We start from the raw sequence: 19,797 nt of genomic DNA, 5'->3' as shown, positions 1-19,797 counted from the left end.
ATAGATTAAAAAAAAAAAAAAGCTTGAGAGTTTACCTTATAGTTTCAAGACAATAATTATAGCAAACCAATTATATATTCTATTACTCCATACATGAAGTTTTTGGCACTCGGACTGAAAACTAATTTCACAATTATGAAAGAAAGCCAAGGCTGGATTTAAGAGACACCAGATAAGGTACAGCAGAAGTGCTTTAACCAAGCTCCTCCACTTACTAGTTCAAGTAATCAACTCTTTTAGGTACTTCTTCTTGCAAAACAACAAAATTACAGAGACTATGTAAACTTAGTATCAGAAAAATATTTTAATCTTAAGTTTCATGGGAAGCATCAGGCCTTTCAAATAAGACACCGTAACATCTTTCCAGGTTATTAAAAATACATTAAAAACTAAGAAAATTTTGAAAACTAAAAATGCATAGACAAGTGGTGCCAAATAAAATTTTTCTTTTAGTCTTTTTTGAGTATATGGCAGGCAAGATTTTATGCCTATGCAGTAATAAACTTGCCTGAAAAATACCTGCTTACATTTTTGGTGATGTGAGTTTGCAATTAAATATCAAGCACGTAAGTAGAAAACAGCCTCCAGGTCTTTGCCTCTAGACTCAGAAAAACCATTAAATTTCATTTGACACATACCTTTTTCATAAAGAGAAGCCAAAAATATACTTACTTCCTTTTCCAACAGTTCACTATGAACTAAGCTAGCTCTCTTGTAATTAAAATTGGACACTGAACTTGGTTCCAAGTAAGATGAATGCAGAATCTTCACAACATCCTCAAATTCTCGAGAGCCTACAGCTACTGGCTGAAAGAGTGCTATAAAAGAGAATAAATAAGATAATAAGCTCCAATACACATCTGGAAAAAATCCAGAAATTTCCAGTTCATTGACAGTTTATGCTCAAAGAGAAATGGTTCATGATTCAATTTAGAATAAAAGACACCTAAAATATTTGAAAAAGATGGAATTTAGGCTAGAAAGTTTAACTTAAAGTTGCCTAGAATTATAGCATCTTAAAAAAATACCATATTTCTTTATGCTTTTTTAATATTACACTTGAACAGCTAGTTCTCAGAAGTTTATAAGGGAAGCACTTCAAGTCTGAATTTACCCTTTGAAAACATCCAACATATATTGCAGAACACTGTAATTAAAGTTTTAGAACTTTAATTAGACTAATTAGCTCTTAATTAAGAACCACGAACAAATTGTTCTAATAAAACCCTCAACAACAGTTTCATAGCTTAGCCTCTCTTTAGAGCCACTACAGAGTTTTTTGTTCGTTTGCTTATAGTTGTATGCTTGCTTATTAGACTAAATATTTACAAATTCAATACTGTCTCAAGAAGTCCAATAAGCTCCTATTACTAAAAAAACACACTACCTGCATTCACGCTTTATGATCTTATCCCTTACAATTAATGACTAAAAAGGAAAGCCTTTCACTTACACAAATTCACCTTCTGGGCAAACCTTTGCCTAAGTTTGCACAATAAAGTGTTCATTTCCCAAGCTTCTTTATTTGTATTAGGGTACTGAAAGTGGCAAACTGCTCAGAAGAGCAACCTGAGAGCGGGCCAGCAGAGAATCTTGAGCACAGATTTTGTGAGTAATGTCTAGGAAAATAATAGTTCTGGGGGAACTGAACTAGTTCAGTATGGCAAATGTTTTTCTCCTCAGGGTAACTTCCAAAATACTTACAAAAAGTGCAGTATTTTTGTGGTATTTGCAAACTTCTGACAGTAAGTATTCCCTTTTGCTCTTTTTGTAGGATGGCCTATTTTTCTCTACCAAAATAAACCCCCAAACCACCACCACCTGAAACTGCTAGAAGTTACAATGGTTAGGAATGAACTACAATAGTACTAGTCTCACATAAAAGACAATCTACCATTACTGTAACAGCAAATTAAATTTAATTACATCTTTGGAGTGTATCTCCAACTTCATTAAATAATGCAGTAGTAGATTTACATAGTAATCTTTTCCTCATTTGCAGGAAAAATTTACTGCATTAGTCTTAACATAAAACAAATGTTCTAAATGAAAACTGAACTGTTTTGTGTTATCTAGTAAAAGCTGCATTTAAACACACATTTTTATAATGTAATACCACATCCGCAAACTGAAGTAAAACAATGATTCCAACACCAGCAACAATGAATAAGTGATTTTTTTTTTTAAGAGTGGAAGTTATGGAAGTGATTAAGAAACAGTTCTTACATAACATCCTTTTTAGTAACAACGCCTTCATTCTTGAAAGGCTGACAGCAATATGGGAGGAAAGATAATTAGAAGTGAATGAAATTCTCAACTTAGTATTACTAAGATTGAATGCACTTGTACTGAAGAGAGAAACACTTATTAGTAAAATATAAAACAAGCCTACACACACTGGAAAAGCACCTCCTGTCCCACCCTATCCCCAAACACCTCTTAGATCTTTCTGACAAGGAGTTACTAAACCCTCATGTTGCAGTGCATGAGTTTCATGTATTACCTGCTCCTCTTCTGTCTAAAAGCACCAGTTAAGGCAGAAAGTTACCAATGCCAGCTGCTTGTCCAAATTTCCTCTTTCCTTAACAGTGATTACTGTACCTCACCCCTTCTCCCTCCCTCCCCCTAAAACGCACTCAGTCAAACCCAGCCTATTTCTTCCATCTTGAGTCCAGGCAAGTAGAAAACTCTACAGGCCTAGCTAGAAAGACTGACCACAAACTATACACAACATCTTGCCTCCTTCTCAGATGTGTATCTAGGAAGAGGCATACTATTACATCAGTTAAGGTCCTGTCATTCATTCAAACATTGTCAACTACGTTCCCATTTGTGTTTAAACATTTCCTGCTTTCTGGAGCAGAGACAGACTTGCCTAAGAACAGCAAGTCCCCCTGTTCTTCAGCTAGGGAGACCCTACGTAAACTACTATACAAACAGCTCTCAACAGACATTTGGAAGAGCTCTACCTAATGCTTTACATTATGGATGGAGGGAGGAGTAACTGGCAAACTGACTGCAGGATAACACTGCAATCATAAAGCAAAAAAACCCATGTCACTTAGCTTTGAATTTCAGATAAACTATCATATACAACAGTCAATAAATTTTTTAGAGTGCATGGCATAAACTCCTCAAATCCACTTCCCAGTTTCTCCAGAACCTGAGGCACTGCAGGCTTCAGGTTCTTGGTAAAAACCTGCAACATTACCTAATGAGGTAAGTAGCAAGGCAATACTTTTCAATTTGTCATCTAAGCATTGCTGCTAAAGGGCAGCTGTTTTCTGAAAGGTTAAGGTCACTATAGAAGAGCCTGTACCTCACTTAAAGGAGTTCAGAAGCAAGAAAAAAAAAAAAAAGAGAAGTACTAAACTAGACCTTCTGTAGCAGTCACCAAACCCTATGTTCACAGGCAAAGGATGAGATTATTAAGTTTATGTCCAGTCCTACATCACTTCAAAGACCAGTAGCGTGTACATATGTGTTTTTCAGACTCACTATACAAACCTGATGTGGGTATGCTGCACTTTTATTGACCCGTGTAAATTAAACAGTAATTTATGTTAAGGACTAACTTGCAGTATAATACAAACAAGTCAATTATTGTTGTTTTTGCTGGCTTGTTCTGCATAAGTAAAAATAAGTAAATAAATACTGGGTTTGTTCAGTTTCTACTCAGTGTATTGGAACATATATAAGTATTTTTAGGTGGAAACTTAGTTTAGCTAATACAGTACCTAGTCTAGGGATAGACATTAGACTGGATGTTTGAATGCATGTAATTCCCTAGAGGCTTTAAGTTTCTCTTTCACAGCTGTCCGATGCTTCAACTTGAGAAAACCAAGTTTGGAGTTAGTGGCTTTGGTTGTTTGCGTTTGTTTTTTTTTTAAGGCAGAATGTGAAGAAGATGACCGAGACATTCTCTTTAAGGAATCCTGAACTAACTTTCAAGTGAAGATAAGTAAATTACTTATTTTATTGTAAGTTGGTAGAATGCTAGCACTCTTCACAAACAAATGCTTCTGCTACAAAAACTCCATTGAGAAGCATGATTTTCTTTAAGTTCATTTTTTAAGACTAAAACCAAAAATCTGTGGTGTTAATGAACCATGATGTCGTTACTTTTGTGATTTTTTCAGCCTCAAACATCTTTTGCTCTCAGAAGGTCTAAACAGTTATCAAGTTCAAGGATTGCTTAATGAAATCCCCATGTAGAAATACTAAGTAGCAAACAGCAGATACGCACCTCTACCAAAGATACGGAAAATTAGAAAACAAAAGACAAGTCAAAACGAACCATCAAATACTATTAAGTAGAAAAGGGACAACCTAGACCTCCAAGCAAGTATTGCTAAGATTTTCATGGACAAAAGCGAGACCTTTTTCCTCCACTCAGTCTGAGAAACAGCAGACATTTGATAATTTGGTACACTATGGAAATAAATGTCCAACCTTAATCAACAAGCAACCCCTTAAGTCACTGGCTACTACTTGAGCATGTTTTTGGGGATTGTCTTTTAGCATGAGGACCATTCATAGAGTTATTTCAGCAAGTTAAAAAATGCTCTTCCAGTGCTTTATCTTGATTTTTCCTCATCTTATTAAACAAGGATCTTCAAAGTTTCAGGCAGACTTGGAAACCTGTGAAAATCTGATAATCAAATTGGCCTCAGAGAAGCCATGACAACAGGCTGTAGTACCAAGATAAAAAAAAAAAAAAAAAAAAAAAAAAAAGAGATAAGCTACTCAAGAGAGCGTAACATCATTACTAAACTGTATGTACCAAGAAAACAGAAACTTTCAAGACAGGTCTAAGTAGGAAAACAAATGCACGCACACCTTCAAAAAAATAAATCTCACAGCCAACCTTTCTTAGTTTGGTTTCTTGAACTCTTCCACTAGGAAAAAAAGAAAAGGAAATCAGAAGAAAGATTCTTTGTGTCAACTAACCACAATGAGTTTTAAGAAGTACACTTCCTTCAGATGCATTTCTCCACATTAACAAGATTCTTTCTGTTGACTTTCAGTCATTTGTTAGTCTCCAATAGAGGTGGAGATAAATTCCAGAAAGGCTAAATAAACAGCTAAATCCTAAGTTTTCTAGGATTCTTCCCTTACATTTTTGCTTTGCAAATTCAATTTTTAATTGCTTCACAAACAAAAGTTGTTCTGCAAGCACATTTTGCTGCTTAAAAAAAAAACGACCAAAAAAAATAACCCCACCCAAATAACAAAGTCATCATGTACAGATTTTAGAGTTTGTACATAACAGATTAGTCTTCGCGATCAAGACAGCAGGTATCTGTCAGGATGGCATGTCCAGGAATAAAATGGAGGTTTAAAAAGCAGAACAAGGACAATTCCAATACAATGAAGGATGGAGGAAGCTTCCATGTGTATTGTTTCATGCTAGAATTTAGATTCCAGCCAAGAGAGCACTTTTGAGAGGGACAGATGATATTTTGATTATTTTGTAATTTAACAAGATGTAATTGAACACCAGTACTAGGCATGTGGTAAGCATATGCCACTACCATGTCAGACGATCAATGCACTGCTTATCTTCTAGTTTAGCTCCAGAACTGATTTAATTGCATTTCTCAAATGCCAATACTAATTCCAATAGCAATTTGGCTGTCCTCAAAAATCATGTTGGCAGCTTTTATGCTAGCCCACTTTTGCTAGTCTTGCCTACGACATGGTCTCTCACAGCACTTTGCATCATGGTATCACATGGTATAAGACCAACGATCAGCAACCGTAAGCAACTATAAGACTACAAGCACCACTAACAGAATGGAGGTCTGTTTTGAGAATTTTGGAAACTGTAAGTCGCCAGTATGATTAAAAAGCCCAAGAAGCTTTCTGTAAGCTGAAAGGGAAAGAAAAAAAATACAAGTACACTAAAAAGTAAGCCCTTAAGAATGGGTCAAATGACCCTGACGTTAGCAAGTGAATTTTAGAAGTAGGGTAAGAATGGCTTCCCATTCTACCCTAGAAGACACAGAGGCCTGATGTTTGAACTACATTTTCTAAAGCTTTTTACACCCTGTAGGAGATGGTTCTGCATAGGCAAATGATAGATGACCCAAAAACGTATTCTGCAGGTTTTCATTCACATTGGAACCAAATGCTAAAGAGGAACTTCCAATGTCTGTGGTTAAATACTAAACATTTCTGATATATATTTAAAGGTATTCAAATGTAACACTTGAGTCTGACATACGGGACGTGCAAGAGGCACCCTATTTTATCCAGACATTTTTCTGTCAGATGAATAATGAGGCGCTTTTTTCCTTCAAATCAACCCAGTCCTTTTTACAATGTATCTCTGCCAGACTTGTACCCCCCCCTCAGGGGGTGGCAATGGAAAAGGAAGAAAAGGAAAAAGGGGACATTACTGCCAAAAATGGAAGGAGGGAAAAGGAAAGACTGGATAATGAAATAAACCTACCTTCATCTCTTCCTTACAGAAGAAAGCATTTCAAGAAGTTAGATGTTAGACTCTTCTCTGAAGAACTAGAAGCCTATGGGAACAGGTATTTCTGTGACATATACTAAGTTACTGACCCCATGTTGCAAAAGGTCAAGAACTGAGATAAGTTTCAGGGAAGAAATAAGACACATCTTCAACACCACTTAACAAAATCAAAGATAAGCAGAAGCCAATGGAGTCTTACGAAAAGCAAGAAATACCACAGGCTTTTAGAGGAAGAGTTACTCGAAAACCAAAAAACAAACCCTGGACGCTTGGAAGAGGAACGCTTCCAAGGTGAGGCACGTGAACATGGGATGCTGGCTTCCTCCCTGCAAAGCAAGGAACTTTCACTAGGTAAGAACAGTCTTCTGCGTATCATCAATGAAAGACAACTCTGCTCAGTATTCGCTAACCTACCCTAAACAGGATTACACCCCTCTCCTGCAGAGAGGAGGTCAGGGGAAAGAGAAAAGCGAACCATCTTCTCTGCATGTCCATGTCCCATAGAACCATCTTCTCTGCATGCGATTGCATCTCCAGAAGCAGAGCCAGGATCAACACTCAAGCCCACCCTGACTGCATCCAGCTTTTCCGTCCTTTTAAAGCAACGGTCTGAAATTCAAGCCGAGTTTTGGGGTTTTTTTTTCTCCTCCTTGTGACAAAATTAAAACGAAAAAGAAAAGAAGGAGGGGTAGGGAGAGAAAAGAATGTAAAAGCCTCTCTGACACTAAATATCTTATCCCCAGCAGCCTCACTAGTCCGAGCCATGCCACAGCCTCCTCCACACCCGCAGGATTTTGCATGCAGTTGTGTGAGGTGCATAAAGATCCTGCCTAATGAATAAGATGAAGAGGGGAGTGAGGGAGAGAAGGGAGGGAAAGGGAAGGAACAACCTTTCTTTTCTCTGCTCTTCCTGGGGATCTGAAAGTTCCTCCTAACAGGCAGGTCTTCTGGGGGCTTAGGGAGAGGGGGAGGCCCCCCCAACACACCGCTGGGCGGCTGCTGCTGTTGTTGTTGTTCATTTGCCGTTGAGATGCTGCTCCTGCGCTGGCTGCTGCTAGTGATGCTGAGGTTTGGGGGGACCTTGTCCTCTGCAGCAACAGCAGCCACCAGCAGCGCCTCCCCAGTGCTACTGCTCTCAGAGCGTCCGCCATTTTGTGTGGTGTCCTCAGCGCCTCCTGCTCTATTACTCTCCACCCCGAGGAGGCCCGCGCTGGTCTTCTCCGTCCGCTGATGCCGCTCCGGCTCCATCTCGCCACCACTGGGGATCGGGGCATCCGCCATTCAGTCCTGCGGCCGAGAAGCGAGCACGACAGCCCGCGCCTTTCTCTTCCTCCCCCACCAAACCACCCCTTCCCCAGCGCCACGCACCGCCCGCCGCCGCTATTGCTCCCCCTCCGTCCGCTCGCTTTATGGCAGCCCCGCCGACCCCTCCCGGCTCTCTAACATGGCGGCAGAGCACACCGAGAGGGGGCGGGGCCGGAGCAGCCCGCCTCAGCCAATCCGCTCGCGGCATACGTTGTAAGTAGAGGGGCAGGCGGGCGCCCGCCGCTCTGCGCGCGGCCCCGAGCCGGCGCCGGCCGCCGCGGGAGGCGGAAGCTCCGGCTGCGGAGCCCCGTTTAAAACGGCGGCAGCCGCCGCTGGGGCGAGGCCCCGGGCCGTCGGCAGCGCCTGAGGAGGGTCCCTCCGCTCCGCCGCCACTCCTCCCGCCGCCTGCCAGCACGGGGCGGAAGAGGCGGCTCGCTCGTTTCCCGCTTCCCTCCTACCGGCGGTGTGGGCGAGGAGAATCGGCAGCTCCTGCCTCCGTGCTCTGGGGAGAGGCCCGGAGCGAGCCGCCGCCGTGGCCGAGGGGAGCGCTGGGCGCGGCAGGTCCCCCCCCTTGTCCGTCGCCGCTTCTGGCGGGGAGCGGGGCCGCCGCGGGGCCAGCCTCCCCGTTCCGCCGGCGCGGGGCGAGAGCGGGTGCGCTACGCGCACAGCGCCGCGGGGGAAGAAGGGCCAGAGCGTTTCTCCTGCCGGTGACGCCACGGGCTTCAAGCTCCAGCGAGCAGACGGCCCCCCCCGCCGTGCGAGGCAGTAACGGGCGCGCAGCGTCAGGGCGGTCTCCCTGGCGGCGCGCGGAGCGAGCTGACCCTCGGGCGGGGGCGGACCCCGGGGCAGCGATGCGGCCGAGCAACGCGTGGCCATCCGCCCCGGGCGGGAGGGCGGCCGGGCTGAGCGAGAGCCGGGCCCGCCGCCTCCCGTCCTGCCGAGGCCGCCCCAGGCACTTCCCAAGTTATCGTGACACAGAGTCGCAAGCCCAAAAAAGGAGCAGGGCGCCAAGAGTGCCAGCTCTTGCTTCTTCCTCCGAAATCTAAGGGTTTTTTCCAAGACATTGGACACAATGACAACGCTTCCCCGCTGAAGAATAAAGATAAATTATTAACGGTGAAGGACAAGCAAAAATCTTAACATTCGTTAGCAGAATTCAATAGTCTCATGAGTAATTAGAACAGCACCAAAAAACCTTTCCTCTCCTCACCCCCCCAACATCTTCCCCTCTTGGGGGGGGGTGGGGGGGCAGGTACAAACACTGACAAAACTTCTGTCTTTGGACTAGTACGTCTTCCGTGTAAGGAGTAATTCCAGTTAAAACAGTAATGACAGCTTTGTACAAAGACTATAAAGATACGGTTCTTTCTGAATCAGTTAAAAATATGAACAATAGGGTTTGTTACGCTTTTTTGGGACAGTCTTAAACTGCAAAGGAAACGTGCTATCCCAAAGACTTCTATGTGTTTCTGTAACTGCACTGAATTTAATCCTCTTTTATATGTTTAATCAAGTGCATGTAGGATCATGACAAAAGACAGATTCTATAGTAAGGGTACTTAAGTGACAATAGCTATTTGTGGTGTAGAACTACAAATTGCCAGCAAGCTTACACAAGAAAAAACTGCCTGTGCAAGTAGTGAACTATTTGACCTTTATAAAAAATAAAACAACTATAATGTCTCATCAATAGGATAAAGAATTACAGATCAATTGAAGGCAACATAATCCATTATTCACATACCAAAGAGTACCATTTTTCAAATGCAGTGAAACCAAATGCTATGAATGATTTTGGTGCTATTGAAGCTAAGTGAGAAACTTGGTTTTTTCAGCAGATTTGCTAAGGAAACTAATGAGGTAGTATGCTGGGATCGTTATGTGCAACATGTTTTTTCTTTCAGTGCCAGAGCTAAAAACATAAAACTGGTACACATTTTGTTTACCTACAAAGAAAACATAATGGTGTATTTATGGACCTAAGTGTGACATAGTAAAACATGGAAAAGCGCTAACTTAAATTACTTCTCTGTCACAAGATCATCGTTCAGTCTGTTCTATATTCTGTAATTAAAAGAATAATGAGAGTGCATTTAATCTTTGTGATCATGGATATGAATCAGCTTTTAAGGAAAATTAATGCTTCAAATACAATGCCAATAACTTATTTCAAAACAATAAATAATGAAATTTCATCACATCTATGCAGTTGTTAGGTATCCACAGACAAGCTTTGTTGGATTCCTCTGCAGTACTTTAAGGCATTGTTACCTCATGTTGTCTGTCCTATACCTGTATTGGAGGCCAGTACCAAATCAGAAGGTTAACATTTATTCGCCTCTGCCGCCCCTGCTGCAAGGCTTGTAACTTCTGGTAAAAGAAGATTGTGAATATGTGAAAGCCAAAACAAAGACCTTTCTTTGGCAGCTCTGAGGAATGCACTAAATTGAAAAGTGCCTGCTGAAAATAACCCATTCTTGCAGTGCCTAGGAAGTACGAATACCAGACATTTAGTTTTACAGTAACTAGCAAAACATTAAAAGCCTACAATTTGTTTTCTTTGTTAAAAGTATACTAGCACTGTAGTTGTTGAACAAATGCATATATTCATTAGTTACACCTATTATCTTAAATCCTGATAACTGCAGCTATTGTCATCTCGAAAGCAGCTACTGAGTTTAAGTGCAAAGTTTTTCCTATACAAAGAACAAATATTTTAACCTAGCCCTTTTGTTTTATTGATCTCTTTTTATACTACCTGTAAGTCAGAAAATATAAGTAACCTACCAACTCACAAATGGTCTGGTGCTCATAATGGTAGCCTCCAGGGTGTTAAAAGAAGATAAGCTAATAATTATTAGTTTCTTCTCAGAAGTCTTTGGGGAGCCAGCCAAGTTTAAATAGGATAATTAGTATCTATAACTATAATTTACATAAATTACAGAAACATAACACCAAACATTTATCTAATTGCAGAAACATGGTGTTCAATTATCCAGAGGTAATAAAACCCACACATGCAATGTTCAACCTATGGATAAATTAAGATTGTCTCCCTGAGAATTTGATGTCCTGCCCCTGTGAGGATTCAGTGGTGGTAAAGAGAGTATTAATTGATATATTAGCAGAATAATTTTGCTGTGCTTTACATCACTCAAATAGAACTTCCATGTACAAGAAAAAAAAAATTGAAATACCAATCTAGTGGTAAGTCTGTGTTGATCCATTACAGATCTCCAAAGATATCAATCTGATTTATTAAGTTTGAATTGGCAAAGCTGTTAAAATCTTACTTCCAGGCTGTGTACATCTTCAATATACAACTAGTTCAGTTGATCAGTGTTTGGATTTGATTGCATCTGGCTTGCCTGCATTCACAAACGAGCAATATGAAATGATACTACAGAGCTAAGTTGGTGTCTTCACTCTCATTTTAGACATACTCTTCTTTTCTTTGCTGTAAATTCTGGGAACATATCTAATAATTCTTTGTGCTGCATCAATCTAAACCACTGTATGAAAGACTGGAAGAATGGTGGTGTTTTGTCTAGAAGGGAGAAGATAAATAATAGCAGTTACCAAATATGGAAAACACTGTTGCAGAGGGAGAAATAATCTCTATGTCCTTGGTAACTGGGATGAGGTTTAAGTTGTAACAAAGGAGATTTAGGTTAAATGTTAGGAAAAACTGTCTAGCTAGAGAAGTTAAGTACAGGAAGAAATTCTTTGGGGACACTGGGATTTCTTTAACAGGTGTTTTGAAGTTAGGTAAGACAAATTTCTTCCAGGAATGGGGTCACATTTGTTTAATGTAGGTCCTTCCAACCATATTGTCTATTCTCATTCCAAAAGAATTGCTGAAAAATGTATCTACGCTTTGGGCAGGGTGAAAGAATTTTCAAAAGAAAATTAGGTCTTCCAGTAGCCACCAAGTTAATAGGTATAGATGTAATAAGTATACATGACTTTTTTCTTCCTTAGAAAAACATAATTTTAGCATGTATGTGTATATATATACACATGACGCTTATTTCCTTGCTTGTTTGCATTATCTTGGCTCTATTAATGTACTGTTCACATTAGATGAAGACCTATTCACAGACAGTAAATAACCGCATGACAGTAAGATTTCAAAGACTTCAGAAGAAACATTAAGTCTAAATTGCCTATCTTCACTGTATTCCAGTAATAATTCAGTAATTCTATATAGATCAGCTATAGAGCTGTTCCAATAAATTCAACAAGCACTGAAGAAACAACTACCAAAAAAGGCAACAGGTTGGGAAACTACTGTCTACTAAATTTACCCTGTAACCATGAGAAGTATGCTTACTACCACTTTCTCTCACAGTGAATACTGGAAAATATGTTAAAGCATATGTTTACAATGTATCTAAATGTGTTCACTAATGAGAAATATAAACATCATAAGCCCGTATCATAACATATCCAAACAATGTATGAAGTCTTGCTTATTTACCAAACAACATACAAAGAAGTTTTCATTTACCACTTGCTTTAAAAAGATACTTCTTTGCAGTTGTACGAAATTATTTTATGTATTAAGATAAGCCTGGGAAAGATCATCACAAAAATTGCTAAGTACTACTTGATAAATGATGTAACAATTCTGGATCACTGTACCACTATGAATCTTAAATCCTGATAGATATAAAATAGGTAGCAAGAATCCCAGTTCACAAAACAAAGGTTCAGTGGAAAAATCACCATAGGAAGAGATTAGCTGAATACTCTGAAGTAAAAAAAGGTTATAAAATCTGTCACCGTATTGTCTTTCTAGTTTCTGGTTTCTGTGGTTTCTGATATTTGCCAGGCATTCAACCACGACTCCCTGGCTTGCACCAAGCGGTTTCCCACCCAAGTACAAAGCAGCTGCAGATCCCTTTGATTCTGAAATCAGATGATATGTAATACATTAGTAATGCCGACTTAGATCAGATTAACAACCAGAAAAAAAAAGTCATTTAAAAGGAAGGGTTGCATAAGGCTCCATGCTCAAGGAGCAAACTTGGATGCTTGCTCCAGACATTACCTCAGTATTCTTTTACAAAAGCAAATTTAGAAATGCAAAATTTTATTTAGTCTGAGGATGTTGCTACACTTTAATTTAAATAACTAGAAATTACTATTTTACTTTCCAGAAATTACTCTAGTGATGCAAAACACATCACATTTCTTTGTTTAAGTGCTAATTTTGTGCTGACTATATTTTAGGTGCCAGGAGATCAAAGATAGAACTGTATCATTAAGCTTTCTTCATAGACCATGAAAAGAGAGGCTCTTTCAGAAAATTCAGAGACAAAACCTAATTTACACACTTGGAAAGAGCTTTAGTATCATTTACCAGCCATAGAGAAAACATGCCTATGATGATAAAAGGTGAGACAAACTGGGGAAGTAGTCTCAACTTGGCTCTGTAAAGCCAGGGATTAGTAGCAGAAATTCACCAAGTACTTTTTTCTAACAAATTTGTGATCCTCAGGTGAAAGTCTGAAAATATCTACTTATATTTTTTAAAATACTTTCATTTTATAATTATTAATACACTTAATATCTTAAAATATTTTAAATTTAGTGTAATCAAATCAGCTCTAAAAATATGCAATTATTGCCAGTAGATGGCAGCATCAACCTGTAGAACAGATTAGAGTATTTTAAAATCACTATTCACAAGTAAGCATTAAATATGGAAGAACTGTCCATTCTGGATCTGGAACCCCCTATTCAAAGGAAACAAGTCTTCTTCCATATATGTAGCACTCAGTTTCTGGCTCGGTTAGATCCTGAGAATCAGGACTGTTGAGTGCCAGACAGTGCCACCATAAACCATCAACTTTTTCAGAAAGAGCAGTCCATTGAACTGATACCTAAAAGTTGTGACCTATCTTTCAAATCCTAGAAATTTCTGTGAAACCTCAAGAAACCTGGTTCCCACTATTGCAGAGGCATTCCTAAGGCAGAATCCCTGGTTCAGGTGGGTCATGCTGAATAGGAGTCACCACTGAGAAATACTTTCTCTACCTTAGAGTTCAACTCTGGGCCTATCCTTTAGCCAGATCCTGGCAACTGACTCCCCGGTACTGAGCTCCGCAGACTTTAGACTAAGTGCTCCTGGTGTCTCATACAGGACCTTTGTGTTCCAGGAGATAGATAGGTCTCCATCCTTGCATTGTTCTTTTCAGTGCTGCAGACCAAATCTAGGGAACAAAAGACCACAGAGAGTTAAATTTTCTTTTGTAGCCTCAGAGGACCCATACAGTTCAAAGACTTCCAAGGGCATTCTCTTTGCTTACCTTTCTCAGTCAAGATGATCTATGCTTTTACCTTTATTACTTCTGGTTCATCAGATCGTTCCACAAGCCAAGACTACACTGAGTGTTCTCACCGGGAATAAAAGAGCAAACAGCTTGCTAAGATTTGTCAAAAAGGGACAAAACTGCCACATCAGACTACTGACTTCCTGCTCTTAAGATGCCTCATCAGTCACTCCTCTCCCAGATTGTGAGATCCAGAGTACTCATACCTCGGATTTAGAGGAGCTGGAACTCATCCAGCATCTGCGGTCCTCTCCTTACTCTGCCATCCCCTCATGGTGATCTTGGAAGCCCTTGACACTTCAGGTTCTTCACTGCCTTGCCTTTTTTACACACTCCACCTGTTCTCATTTACCTTCTTGCCATGGCACTACTCTTCCATCCAAAACAGAAGTGATTTAAGGTCTCTTAGAGATCCAATACAAATTACACAGCTTTGAACTCATTAGTGGAAGTGCTATACATGCAATGGTGGGTGACCTGAGAAATCAGAAGCGATTTTCTGCATGAGAATAACATAGAGGCCCATGTGTACTGCATGGCTGCAGTACATATGCCAATTCACTGCTGCAACTTCTTGGACTCCATTCTGCTGACACCAGGATTACTAACCGTGATGATCACTTTGACACACTTACTTATATTACTTTTCCTCTTTACTTTGCATTCATCATTTTATCCATCCTTTTTGGTACATTTTATTGTCCATGCCCACCCCCCTACCCCCAAAAGTCATTCTTTCAAAAGCAGTGGCAAGTGCTGGAACCAAAACAAGCTAACCAAATCCAGAATGATATTAGCATTCTTAAACTGGAAGGCTTATTCCTTAAGATGATTTGAAAAAAATCCCCCACATTATTAAGCTTTATCAGATCAAATCAGTAGGCTAAGTGCATGTCAACTACAAAGCCAAACTGAAACACTTGCACTGCAGCATGTTGAACATGATGCTAAGTGGGTTGCTAAATGATAGTAAACAAATGTAAATTAATCTTCTGAGATTCACTGGCTGGTTGGTGACTTTTTACATGCCCCAAAATTAATCATCTCAGCATTTTGGAATAATACATATTAGTAAACATGTGACCCACAAGGAACCAGGACAGAGAAACTGATGGCAGGATGTTAATTTTTTGCTCCACCTACTTACTAAATTGATTATATAATACAAAACTTCAGGGAATGTGCTGAACTGAGTGCAGTGACTTGTTTCTTTGTTACTGTTTGTATCTAGCAAATTAGATCCAAATATGTAACACTTCCAGGAAAACCAAAATATAAGCATTGGTCACATATGTTAAGCCTCACTATGTGCACTATTGAAATCTTTCTGTAGTTGTCTTGCACAAACAACCAAATCAAATAAAAATCAAAATGGTTTAATGTAATTTATTTGAAATGCTTCCAGAAAAGTTTAAGGCTATTATTAAAAAAAAAAAAAAAAAAAAAGTCAATACACACATTCATTCTTTCTTCTCTACCTGAACACTTTACATGCTCTTTGCCCTTTTTAAACATTTTGCTGAGCCAGTTTTATGAAAATGGTTCATCATCTAATACGCTTTCCTATTCCTTTTCTTTTGCAATTTCTTTCTTTCTCTCATCTTCACTGGCATACTCATTCAGCTCTAAAAATGAAGCAGTTGAAATAAATTACAAAGCCTGAAACAGAAAAGAAAATTGACTTTTTTTAAAAACTATAAATACAGAAATATGTTCTATAGGGTAAAAATGACATTTTTTTTAAAATAAAAATACCTTGTTTTATATTGTTTATCATCTTGTCACACTGATTTCTGTAATGCACATCAGCATATATATATGTAAGATACTTGACATAGTGAATTTTTTGTAAACTTGTAGAACACAAGAAAAATGTTTTTGGCAATAACTTAGCAGTTTTTCTACCTTTGTTGGTAAGAGTATTTTGCACAGGTTATCTTGTGTAATATCAAGGATCATTATTAATATATGATCTTCATAGTTTGCCATACAGGACTGGCATTATTTCTTAAACTAAGAAATAAAATATTATCCAGGGATTCCTGAAAAGTAACAGGATGTTGAACTAAATGGTTTAGACTGCATTTAAGTGACTCATCTGCTTCTCATCATAATGAGTAGATTAAATGAGCCACCAGAAAACACAGTAACGTTTCCAATCACAGCATGAGATTAAATGCAACAAAAACTTTGAAAACAAAACTTGAGAAAAATATAAAGGATGTAATACATCCTGAAGGAAAAGCAATTCCCTTTTTGTTTAAACTTTCTCTACATAATCCCATAGGGTATTTGTAGAGCACCATTTATATAAAATTGTCACTTAGTTTAAAAACCAACTACATGTAATTGTAAACAGACATTTACAGAAAATTAAATGTTTTAACATTAGTTTAGTGGTGTTTAAAACCAACAGTGGAGGTCAGTGGAGTGCAAAATGCTGAAGAGGGCCTATTCACAAGCAAAAGCTTTTTCCCACTCTTATCCTGTTTGGGATAAAATATATATATATATATATATTTATGTAGCACTGAAAGCAAACTACCAGCTTATTTACAAATACCCAGTATTCTCAGCATTTCATTTAATTCTGTGCTGGCTGTAGAGTTTTGGTTGGGTTTTTTTTCAGTTGATTATTTTTAGCATTACATGCTTTGATAAATAAACCATAGCACTATGCTGACCACTTTAACTGACCAGACTTCACTAAGTTTGGTTGCTGGATTTTAGGACAGTGCTTCATTTTGAAAAATTAATCCCTAAAGGGTCACTGGTTACATGGCCCGCTGTTTATAGTTCTTGCTGATTTAATACCACGAGAGTTCAGATAGGTTATTGCAAGATGTTTTTCTTTTTTTCCAAGAAACTTTCTTCCTTCCATGCCTTTATGAAAACTTATTATCTTGATACCCATCGTGAAACTCCATATTAAGTCCACATCTTCCTCTGCCCCAGTAAAGGGCAAATAAAATACTTTAAAAATTATGAAAAGATTCTTTATGTAATGCATATAACCACAGTAGTTTAGAGATTCTGTTTACAGCAGGACATTGAGAATAACTGGTCAAGTACCTCTTTCATCCACCTTAGATGTTTATGGAATATAATCACAGGACATGAGTTGCAAGAGATTCCAGCTTATACACATCGGCAGTTACAGTACTACACTCATAGGTACGAATACAAGAAGGACTGCATTGACATTGTCACAAAAAATATTTTAAAAGTGCTTCTCCAAATGGTTCCATGTATGGAATGCAAATACTGTACAGGTAAGAGACAGATTTTCTTCCATGAACTGTAAGTTTTTGTCAAACATTCGTTTCTATTTGCTTTTCATTTTCACAAGAGTTTGTCTGTTCCATACGTTCACAGTCGATGCTGATCTCACTGGTGTCCATACTACAGTCTGACTCACAGTCTGATTGGTCCATTTGCTCGAGCGTGGTTTCTCCCTGGGGTACTCTGCTTCCATTTGGTGACAAAAGAAAGTGTGCTTCCGAGTTCAGCACACCAGCTTTTCCTGCACACGTAACTTTTTCTTTGGCCTGGCGGATACAGTTAAGCCACTGTTGTTTGTTGAAGGAGTCATTGGCTTGGAGTGAGTGAGTCTGGCTTTGAGATCCATTTTTGAAGCTGACTCTAAAGAAGTTTTTGACTGAAAGAAACAACACATATCAAAACGCTGAATGCTTTGGCTAAATGGATTTTATAATCGAAGAGTATATTTAAATAACAGAATCTGCAAAACCTTTGACTTAAGGTGTTTTCCTGCGAACACCATGTCAGACTAGAGAAAAGAATCTGGTTATCTCCTTGTTTTGTGGGGCAAGAACATAGAACACCACAAGCACTTCTAATAATTTCATATTGCTGGATTAAACAATTTTGGTTCTGCCATGCGTGAGCTACCCATAAAGCTTTAAGTGAATCAGAAGGACTAAGGCTTCTCCCACACTTCAGTGCATCTCCTCCTACTTCTCTGCAAGGCAGAGTTCCAGAACCTTCACTGAATACTGTGTCTTGTGTCAGCCAGAGATTGCCTCATCTCTTCCATTCACTTCACCAATAAAGTTAATACATACAAAAAACCCTCAAAGTTTTCACAAGATAAGTGAGATTCAAGGCACCCTTGTAATAGAAACAAGCATATTATAATATGCTTAATTAGAAGGACATTAACTCTTACCTCCTGTCACTAACATGAATAGCTGCAGTCTTAACACTGAGCACTACATTAATTGTCTGTCAGCTGAAAGACTTAATTACAGAATAGCAATCAATGTCTCCATAATACAAGGGAAGTCGTAACAGCTAAAGCTTAAGATTTCAAAATACACTTGCTTATAATTTTGTGGCTTTGCCTCTACATTCTACATATTCTCTCCCCTTTTCAATTCAATACAGAAGCAGGTGTGTGGAGAAATCCCATTACCAATACAGTGAACTTTAAGAAACTGTCCTGGTTTCAGCTGGGATAGAGTTAACTGTCTTCCTAGTAGCTGGTGCAGTGCTATGTTTTGAGTTCAGTATGTGAAGAATGTTGATAACACTGATGTTTTCAGTTGTTGCTCGGTAGTGTTTAGACTATAGTCAAGGATTTTTCAGCTTCTCATGCCCAGCCAGGGCACCTGACCCAAACTGGCCAACAGTATATTCCATACCATGGGACGTCCCATCTAGTTTAGGAACTGGGAAGGGGGGGGCAGGGATTCGCCGCTCGGGGACTGGCTGGGTGTTGGTCAGCGGGTGGTGAGCAATTGCCCTGCGCATCATTTGTACATTTCAATCCTTTTATTACTACTGCTGTCATTTTATTAGTGTTATCATTATCATTATTAGTTTCTTCTTTACTGTTCTATTAAACTGTTCTTATCTCAACCCATGAGTTTTACTTCTTTTCCCGATTTTCTCCCCCATCCCACTGGGTGGGGGGGGAGTGAGTGAGCAGCTGCGTGGTGCTTAGTTGCTGGCTGGGGTTAAACCGCGACAGAAACAATCTAAAAGAAGCAAGTTACAACGTAATAAACCAGTCTGAAATAAAAATCAAGCTGTTGGATACAGATAATGTGAATTTTAGAGAAAACATTCTGATGTCTCTTTGGCAGGTGTCTTAAGGTTATAATAGTTCTATATGAGCAAATAAAAAAAGGTGTAGTCATACTTCTCTCATTGTTGCTGAATGCACCACGTATGGATCCACCCAATCGCACCTCTCCATCCTGCAAGTCTTCTAGCACAAGCTCCCTCACTGGAATTGGCTGCCGATACAGCTGGTAGCAGAGCTGTTCATTATGGGTGATAGCTCGAGTAATCACCAACACTTCTTCAAAGAGAAATACGTGCAGTTTCTGTTAAAAATTAGTAAATAATAAAGCATTACTCCTTTTTTAGAACATCATTAAACCAAATACATTTAAACTCTAGTATGTTATAACCTTGTGTTTTCAACAGTTAAAATAAGGATTCCTCTCCTCCCACTATTTAAAAGTCTTATGGTGCAATAGCATATAAGTACTTAAATACACCAATTTTAAAACTTCTAAAATTATTTTTCCTGTCCTCTTCTCAGTTTCTTTTGTCATGATCATGATCAATCTCTTAATGTTGAGGCCTTGAAATGTGCATGACATTTCAAAATCTCTCTCTACAGCAGCATGCTTATACGCATTC

At 39.1% G+C, this 19,797-nt stretch overlaps 2 protein-coding genes across 10 annotated transcripts in view; both read right to left on the bottom strand.

The window, feature by feature from the left end:
- The window catches only part of TASOR (transcription activation suppressor), a 33,765-nt gene extending 25,565 nt beyond the window's left edge, over positions 1-8,200 (bottom strand). For 2 of the 5 annotated variants that reach the window (XM_075052573.1, XM_075052574.1), the window contains exons 1-2: positions 7,372-8,200; positions 673-818 (exon numbers count right to left, since the gene is read on the bottom strand). In XM_075052573.1, coding sequence (XP_074908674.1) covers positions 673-818; positions 7,372-7,762 — 537 coding nt within the window. In that variant the 5' untranslated portion in view covers positions 7,763-8,200. Of the gene's footprint in view, positions 1-672; positions 819-4,839; positions 6,763-7,371 lie in introns of those variants that run through there. The other 3 variants (XM_075052576.1, XM_075052572.1, XM_075052577.1) reach the window with 3 other exon arrangements.
- Positions 8,201-16,643: 8,443 nt separating this feature from the next.
- ARHGEF3 (Rho guanine nucleotide exchange factor 3) overlaps positions 16,644-19,797 on the bottom strand; it is a 138,555-nt gene continuing 135,401 nt past the window's right edge. For 4 of the 5 annotated variants that reach the window (XM_075052702.1, XM_075052704.1, XM_075052703.1 and 1 more), the window contains 2 exons: positions 19,289-19,475; positions 16,644-17,782 (listed from right to left, as the gene is read on the bottom strand). In XM_075052702.1, the coding sequence (XP_074908803.1) occupies positions 17,436-17,782; positions 19,289-19,475 (534 nt within the window). In that variant the 3' untranslated portion in view covers positions 16,644-17,435. The remainder of the gene's footprint in view (positions 17,783-19,288; positions 19,476-19,797) is intronic. The other variant, XM_075052706.1, reaches the window with a different exon arrangement.

Source organism: Buteo buteo, chromosome 21, assembly GCF_964188355.1.
Source record: "Buteo buteo chromosome 21, bButBut1.hap1.1, whole genome shotgun sequence".
NCBI classification, from domain to species: domain Eukaryota; kingdom Metazoa; phylum Chordata; class Aves; order Accipitriformes; family Accipitridae; genus Buteo; species Buteo buteo.
The sequence above is the reverse complement of the archived record's forward strand: the minus strand, read 5'-3'. Positions and strand labels throughout refer to the sequence as shown.